Consider the following 7186-nt stretch of genomic DNA (forward strand, 5'->3'; position numbering starts at 1 on the left):
AGAACCACCAGGGAAGGAGCAGAACCACCAGGAGGAGCAGAACCACCAGGAGGAGCAGAACCACCAGGAAGGAGCAGAACCACCAGGGAAGGAGCAGAACCACCAGGGAAGGAGCAGAACCACCAGGGAAGGAGCAGAACCACCAGGGAAGGAGCAGAACCACCGGGAAGGAGCAGAACCACCGGGGGAGGAGCAGAACCACCGGGGGAGGAGCAGAACCACCGGGAGGAGCAGAACCACCAGGGAAGGAGCAGAACCACCAGGGAAGGAGCAGAACCACCAGGAGGAGCAGAACCACCTGGGAAGGAGCAGAACCACCTGGGAAGGAGCAGAACCACCTGGGAAGGAGCAGAACCACCGGGGAAGGAGCAGAACCACCGGGGAAGGAGCAGAACCACCGGGGAAGGAGCAGAACCACCAGGAGGAGCAGAACCACCAGGAGGAGCAGAACCACCAGGAGAAGCAGAACCAGCAGAAGGAGCAGAACCATCTGGGTGGAGCAGAACCATCTGAGAGGAGCAGAACCATCTGGGTGGAGCAGAACCATCTGGGAGGAGCAGAACCCCCTGAAAGGAACAATTCTCTGAGACAGGACACAGACACAGTCTCCCCAGGGAAGTGTTTCCTGCAAAATTACAAGGGTCTCTATCCAGTGTGCTCAGCACAATCTGAAATCTATATGGTTTTGACATCTTTGCATTTTACTTATTGTGGTGCCAGAACTATAACTCAGAACAAAGCTGAGTTTTACATTTGCAAACTTATGTTCCCAGAACATTGTTAAAATACAGAAATTGACAGAAAGCATAATGGAATCAACGTTAGCTCTTGTTGATATACAGTCCCCTCTGAGCCCCTCCCAGCCAGAGAGGCTGCTGGCCACCAGCGGTACTCTACCTAATGCTTGAGGTAGGGGTGGAAAGACAAGACAAGAGACGATGTGAAATTTCTCACCTTAATGAACACTGTCTTTTTCTTAGATGAATAATGGTAGGTTTGAAAGCAAAATAGGATTTTTATTTTATTGGAATGGGCTGAGGATGTAGCTCAGTGGAGAATCCCTGCCTGGCTGGCCCGTGACCCTGGTCCCACTAGCCCAGGGCTGAATGTCCACAGATGGGGGCCAGATGAGGACACACATCCAGAAACACCATCTAACCTTGAAAGGGAGGAAGTTCTGGCATACCCCAAGGTGGAAGAGCCTGAGGACAGAACACAAGAGACAGAGCCATACAGAAAGGAAGTGCCTGCAGGCTCCATCATGAGCAAGAGCAGCACCTGAGGGTCCAAGCCCCAGACACAAGGCTGGCCGGGCCGCCCAGGGAGGAAGAGCTTCTTTAATAGAGCATGCGGCTGTGTGAGATGCTGGGGGAGGACTCCTGAGGCCAGTCCAGGGAGCATTACAACTCTGTGTTCTATTGTGGTTTTCCTGTGCTGAAGACTGAACCCAGGGATACTTCACCACTGAGCTACATCCCCAGCCCTTGTTTATTTTGAAACAAGGTCTCACTAAATCGCCCCCAATCCTGCTGCTTCAGCCTCCTGAGTCCCTAGGATGACAGACTGTACCACCACAGCCATAACTATGCGTTTTTACAATTAAAAACAAGACCGGGGATGTGGCTCAGTGGTACAGCGATGGCCTGCAGGTGTGAGGCCCTTGGGTTTTGGGGTTTGATCCTCAGCACTGAGGGGAAAAGAATTAAAAACAAAAAAAGTGATAGAATGATTTTTATCTGAAAACACTGGAAATGATAGACCTTGTATCTATGAAGAATAAAATTGAGATGTTAACTTACCAATCATGAGCAAGTGAGAGTCTTTGAAGACTCTTTAAGAGGCTCAAGCTGATAGCCAGAGGCTAGTCACCAAGCACCTCTGGGGCAAGGCTGACCCTTACCCCACAGGACCACAGCAGAACTGGTCACCAAGGACTTCCTGGAGTAGCGCTGACCCTCGCCAGGCAGGACCAAAGTAGACCTGGTCACACCTGGTGCAAGGTGTCCAGCACACGTCCTGTTCCCACCTGAAGGGTGCCCATCTTGGCAACAAGGTCAGGGCAGCTCGGAAACCAAGGACGAGCCAGATTCTCCAGGTCTTCAAGTGGCTGGAAGTGGGTCCATGAATGCAGCCACGTGGTGTGTGGTGAGAAGGTGTGAGAAGCCACCCATTGCTGGAGGCAAGAGATGGGCAGGGGACAGGACTAAAAGAGGCAGGGGACAGAGGGAGGGGAGAGAAGGAGGGGGCGGAGGGAGGGAATGGAGGCAGGGGATGGAGGGACCACACCAGATTGCAGAGAACCCTGGTGGGAGCTGGCTGGTCAAGCGAAGCACACCCCACTGCCAACGGAGCCCCCACAGCCACCACCCACCTTCTTTTTGTACAAATGACCCAGCCATACCACTCTGTGCCTTGAACCTGGGTTCACCTGTTCACCATGTCTGCTTCTCTCTGTTGGGCCTGGTTCTACAGTGCTGGGGGTGGAGTCCAGGGCCTGTGCATGTTGGGCCAGCCTCTCCACTGAGCTGCCCACCCCACCCCCGCGGCTCCCGGACACTGAACTTGTTGCTTCCTTGTTTCAGCTGCAGGTGAACGTGCTGTCCAAGTTTCTACTGGTCGCGAAGTCTTGCTATGAGCAGAGGAACTTCGCCACAGCTATGCAGATCCTGGGTGGGCTAGAGAACCTGGCTGTGAGGCAGTCTCCTGTGCGTGCACCTGGGCCATGGCCATGGGTGGGTGGAAGGCACACGGCCAGCAGGGGTCTCACCTGCGCTTCTATTGCAGGCCTGGAGAATGCTGCCTGCCAAGATCGCAGAGGTCCTGGAGGAGCTGAAAGCCGTGGAGGTACTGACCACAGAGCTTCCAACCTAAGGCCTTACTCCACACCCTGCAGGGCACCCACCCACACAGCCCATGTCAGGACCCCAGACACAGCCTGGTCACCTAGGCAAAGGGGCCCCACCTGCCAGGTCACATGGCCTGGCTGGGCTGCCTTCCTGGCACAGGGCACCAACCAAGGTTGGAAGCAGGACCTGAGCATGGCTGACTGAGAGACCTGCTCCTGGGCACCCAAGTGGCCCCGGAGGATAATAAGTAGAAAACACTGTTGAAGTGACCTGGACTTTTCCCAAGTGAGGCAGCAAGAGCCTCAACTGTCAGCCTATGGCAGACACCCCAGAGCATCCATGTGGTCGGGCTGGTGTGTCCTCACTGCAAACACAATCATGGGCTGCACTACCTGCCAGCAGGGGTCTCATTTGGGAAGGTCGGGCCCCTGGCTCTTTAGGAGCCCAGCAGAGAAAGAGCAGCTCAGAGCTCTCTGGCTGTCGGCATTCTGTGCCCAGTGCATCAGAGTCCAGGCTTACAACCCTCAGTCCAGGAACCCCAGGTTCATGTTGAACTAAATGTGCAGTCAGAGTGCTGTGCAGCACCCCCCACACACCCAGTACACAGGCTGCCCTGACTTCCTGCTGACACCCCTGGCTGGGCCACCAGGTGTTCCTGAAGAGCGACAGCCTGTGTCTGATGGAAGGTCGGCGCTTTCGAGCCCAGCCCACCCTGCCCTCAGCCCGCCTCCTGGCCATGCACATTCAGCAGCTGGAGACAGGGGGCTTCACCATGACCAACGGAGCCCACAGGTGGAGCAAGCTCAGGTAAGGCGGCTCAGCATGACCAACAGAGCCCACAGGTGAGCAGGCTCAGTTGGGGGCTTCACCATGACCCATGGAGCCCACAGGTGGAGCAAGCTCAGGTAAGGGGGCTCAGCATGACCAACAGAGCCCACAGGTGAGCTGACTAGGTGGGAGAGTTTCACCATGACCCATGGAGCCCACAGGTGAGCAGGCTCAGGTGAAGGTTTCACCATGACCCATGGAGCCCACGGGTGAGCAGGCTCAGGTGCACCCCTCCTCCAGTTCCTCCTGCTCTCTGGCTGTCGGCATTCTGTGCCCAGACCATAAGAGTCCAGGCTTACAGATGTGTCCAGGCTTACAGATGGAGCTCAGAGGCCAGGGCATTTACCCTGTCTCAGCCCTTGCCCTGCCCCAGGGCCTCAGCACTTCTCAGAAAACAGTGTGATTCCTGTACTGCCGGTATCTACGGTCCCTAAACGCCCCGGGTTCTCGCATGACCTCCTGATGGAACCCAGGCACCCTACCTTCACCTCCCTGGCTTCTGCAGCAGGGAGGCTGCCAGTACATGAAGGCCCCGGCCTGGGTGTCCCTTCTCTAGGCCTCCCGGAGGCACCTCGCCGAGACATCAGTTGGAACCAGTCAGTTCTCCAGCCGTTCCCGGGTCCCGCTGTTTCCCTGACCAGCATACTTGCCACACTACCATCCACATGCTGCCTGGGAGGGAGCTATAAAGCCCACTGCTATGACCCTCCAGCAGCCCACACACCCAGGCCTCATAGGAGCCTGGCTCTCATTCTGCCTCAGGAGGTGCTGGCCAGGTGGCCTCTCCTCAGAGATCCAGGACCTGTCCAAGGTACCCCTCCAGGTGCCATAGCTTGCAGACACACCCAGGCCCCAGTCTCAGCCTCACCTTCTCAGCTCGCACCTTCACCCCTGCTCTGCGTCATCCACATGGCAGTCACAGTACCTGGTTAGGCTGCAGCCTGGCTGGACAGACAAGGCCCAGAGGGCCCAGTGCACAGTGGCTCCCTATTCAGACAGTCACCGACTTAAAAAAAAAAAAATTAAAATGCATCCCAAATGTAAGTTTATCATAAGAGACCAGAAAGCCTGCCTCAGTCCACAGAACTAATGACACAAGGCAGTGCCACCATTTAGAAGGGACTCGGGCTGAGGCTTGGTGACCTCTCTTGATTCTGTGTGGATGTGTGTAGACACATTGGCCTCTGATGGACAAAAGCCACATAACTCCTGCTGGACACACTGATTCTCCATCCAGACTCAGGCGGAGTGCCTGTCTGCAGGGCCTGCGACCCCCAGACAGGCGAAAGGGCCTGAGTCCTCAGCTGATGACCAGTGGTATGCTGGCCACTGGCGTCACTGCAGCACAGAGTAGAGGCACCACACAAGGACACATCTGCACGCATCGTCCCCCGGTGAGCCGTGACCACTGGCACCGGGTTTCATTGGTGCTGGGACATTCAGTTCTGCAGCCTGATAGAGGGTCAGTAAATGCTGTGGAACCAAGAGTGGGCAAGGCCATGTGGACCTGAGCCAAGGCCTTGTGAACAGAGGCAGGAAACCTGCCCTTTGGTGACTATGCTTTGAGAGCGCTGGTTTCGAGTCTTTCCTAAGAACACGCCAGGATTCACAGGGACGCGACTCCCTGTGGCTTGTGCAGACTGACTGTGGCTTTTCCTTCCCCACCACAGGAACATAGCCAAGGTGGTGAGCCAGGTCCACGCATTCCAGGAGAACCCCTACACATTCAGCCCCGACCCCAAGCTACAGTCTCACCTCAAGCAGAGGATCGCCCGCTTCAGCGGGGCCGACATTGCCATCCTGGCAGCAGACAACAGGGCCAAGCTGCACCAGGTCCCGAGCGAAAAGCACTCTCGGAAGATCCAGGACAAGCTGCGGAGAATGAAGGCCACGTTCCAGTAGCTCGGGACCTGGCCGGTGGGGGTCCAAGCAGGACCAGACCTGGGGGAGGCAGCTGCATTCCCAGAACCCCGCAGAACCTGGACTTCCACCAGGTCCGGATCCGAAGGTGGAGCTCAGAGGAGCTGGCCCAAGGCCCTGCCACTGGGCGCCCAGAGCTGCTCCAGCCTGACCCCGCAGCAGAGGCGGCAGCTCCAGGACACTGCACAGGGTGGGCATAGCATTTGTTAGCCCACTTCTGCTGCAACTTGAAATGAAATTAGAATAAGTAGACTTCCTTCAGTTTCGTACTTACAATATCTCCATAAACAAATGTCTCTCACTCTATTCTTTGGTGACTCCTGCCCAAAACCACCCAAAACCCCTTCATCCCTGACCCCACAGATTCCAGACCCAGCTGCTCACTGAACAGTGTTGCCACACCTGTCCAGAAGCAAAGGACCAAAACTGATCCCTGCACCAGCAGCTCCCAGGCTTCTGACTGGGCCCTGCTGGGATCATGCTCCCACCACCCACCCACCTGGCCTTCCACGGGCACCCCCACTGTGCCAGCATGTGGGGGAAGGAGCTCTATCCCAGCCAGCCATCCTGCTGTGGCAGCTGCTCCTCCCCCATGCCTGGTGCCCCAGCTGGGAACAGCTACCCTAAGGGACATGCCCAGGCGAAGGCTTCAGCCCTGGAACAGGGTATGAGGCACTAACAGCAGCTCCAGAGCAGGGAGGCCACCTGAGCTGAAGGCGCCTAGGCACACCTCACAGCCAGTGCGGCAGGGCTACCCATGCCTTTAGCTGCCAAGCATGTGCACTCCTGACCACCACATCCCTCTGCTTGGCACCAGCACTAGCTCTTTGTCAGACACGGACCTGAGGCTTGCTGCCCAGTGGTACCAAGCCCTTCCCTGAGTTTTGGTCTAGACAGTCTGTATTGAGCACTGGCTCAGCGAGTGGAGAGCCCCTCTGTCTGGGGGACCTGGGAACCCATGGAGTGCAGTGGGTCAGGGAGACTCACCTGCTAGACACATGGGCCGTCCCAGGAGCCTCCTGCTGTGAGACCCAAGACTGTCTGTGTTTTAGAGGCGGTGGCCCCAGTGAGCCACTAGTGACGTTTCAGGGGCAGCTGCGTGCTGTACTGTCAATGCTGAGGTTTTCCCCACCTGAACCCACTGGGACCGAGCCCTGCTTCCTCGTGTGTGAGGGTGCAGGGACGTGCCCTTGTGACTCACTGTGAGGACCCTTGTGTCCTGCCGATGAGCGCTGTCTTCAGATTTTGTCTGTGCCCAGCGCAGCAGCACCCCACCTGTCTCTGGGGAAGCAGCGGGCTTCCGGCTTCAGCACTGTTTGCATGGCACCCTGATGTCACGCGGTACAGATTTCTGAATAAAGTCATTTCTACCAAGCCATTGCTGTGCGGCTCATTCCAAAGCCATTCCCCATGGAGGGTAAGGCGAGGTATGCACAGTAGCAGATGTGCCTGGCCCAGGCCTGGAACCAAACTGCCAGGCTACAGCACCGTCACATGGTCATACTCGCACACTCAGTGACAACCAGAGGGCCCCGTCTGCAGACTTACCCTGACTCAGGTGCTACCAGAAGCCAAGTGCCTTAAATTCCCAG

General features: G+C 56.7%; 1 protein-coding gene across 1 annotated transcript in view; it reads left to right on the forward strand.

Moving 5' to 3' along the window:
- Positions 1-5576, forward strand: part of KNDC1 (kinase non-catalytic C-lobe domain containing 1) — a gene marked incomplete at its 3' end in the record, with an annotated part of 45017 nt that extends 39441 nt beyond the window's left edge. The window contains 4 exon segments of the mRNA XM_081268803.1: positions 2583-2705; positions 2785-2844; positions 3496-3653; positions 5345-5576. Coding sequence (XP_081124929.1) covers positions 2583-2705; positions 2785-2844; positions 3496-3653; positions 5345-5576 — 573 coding nt within the window.
- Positions 5577-7186: the final 1610 nt, after the last annotated feature.

This window comes from Spermophilus citellus (genome assembly GCF_964194105.1).
Source record: "Spermophilus citellus genome assembly, chromosome: 15".
In the NCBI taxonomy this organism is placed as follows: Eukaryota; Metazoa; Chordata; class Mammalia; order Rodentia; family Sciuridae; genus Spermophilus; species Spermophilus citellus.